Raw genomic sequence first — 857 nt, forward strand, 5'->3', positions numbered from 1 at the left:
TCCTACTGTTGCCCACAGTACAATGCCACGATTTCCCGATTTCGACAATGGAAAAACTTTTCCCGATGTAGGCATAATTGCCATCTTGAAGTAATGCTTTAACCTCCTTTTTCTCCCACATACGCCTGCTAAACACGTGTTTTGTTCTTAAGGTAACCCTAATTATGAAGCCCTTCTTATCTATATTGTACGTGTGCTTAGCGTTAATCTTATATTTAGCAATCTTGCGTTGTAGTAGGTTAAAGTATAGCTTATATTTGGTACAGGAATTAGTGTTGTGGCAATTAGCGTCTATACCTGTTAACGTACTCTATCACCGAGCCGGTCATATCACCGAACCGGTCAAAATCTGCCAAGACCAACACAACTCCGCACTTCACAGTATGTCTCAACAACATCACAACCTATTGCTTCAACACAAAGGGAGACTGCAGCTTGCTCTCCAGGCCTACAATACTGGACAGTTTCAGAGCCATCGGGCTGCTGCTGCTGCATTCAACGTTAACTAACGCAGGCTCTCTGAACGCGCTAGCAATACTCTATTTCGACTCAACGTACGCGCAAACTGCCAGAAGCTTACTGCAACTGAAGAGCAGACGATCGTCTGATATATCCTTGACCTCAATTTGCGAGGATTTGCGCCTCAGCTGTGTGAGGTGGCAGATATGGCTGATAAACTGTTAGGTGTGCGTGGTGGGGAGCCTGTTGGTAAACTCTAGGCTACAAGATTTGTAACGCGTTCAGATCAGCTTAAGATGGCGTTTAACTGAGCAAAGGACAGACAGAGGATACTGCAGGAAGATCCTGAGGTAATTAACGCGTGGTTTATGCTAGTAGAGGGTACTAAGGCTAAGTAT

General features: G+C 44.7%; 1 protein-coding gene across 1 annotated transcript; it reads right to left on the reverse strand.

Annotated features, from left to right (window-relative positions):
• Positions 1-64: 64 nt before the first annotated feature.
• On the reverse strand, positions 65-295 carry M421DRAFT_24063 (uncharacterized protein; the record flags this gene model as incomplete). The annotated part of the gene is made up of 1 exon (XM_033588488.1): positions 65-295. A coding segment is annotated over one exon (231 nt), but the record flags the coding sequence as incomplete, so codon positions are not given.
• Between the last annotated feature and the right edge of the window lie 562 nt (positions 296-857).

Source organism: Didymella exigua (genome assembly GCF_010094145.1).
Source record: "Didymella exigua CBS 183.55 unplaced genomic scaffold M421scaffold_72, whole genome shotgun sequence".
In the NCBI taxonomy this organism is placed as follows: domain Eukaryota; kingdom Fungi; phylum Ascomycota; class Dothideomycetes; order Pleosporales; family Didymellaceae; genus Didymella; species Didymella exigua.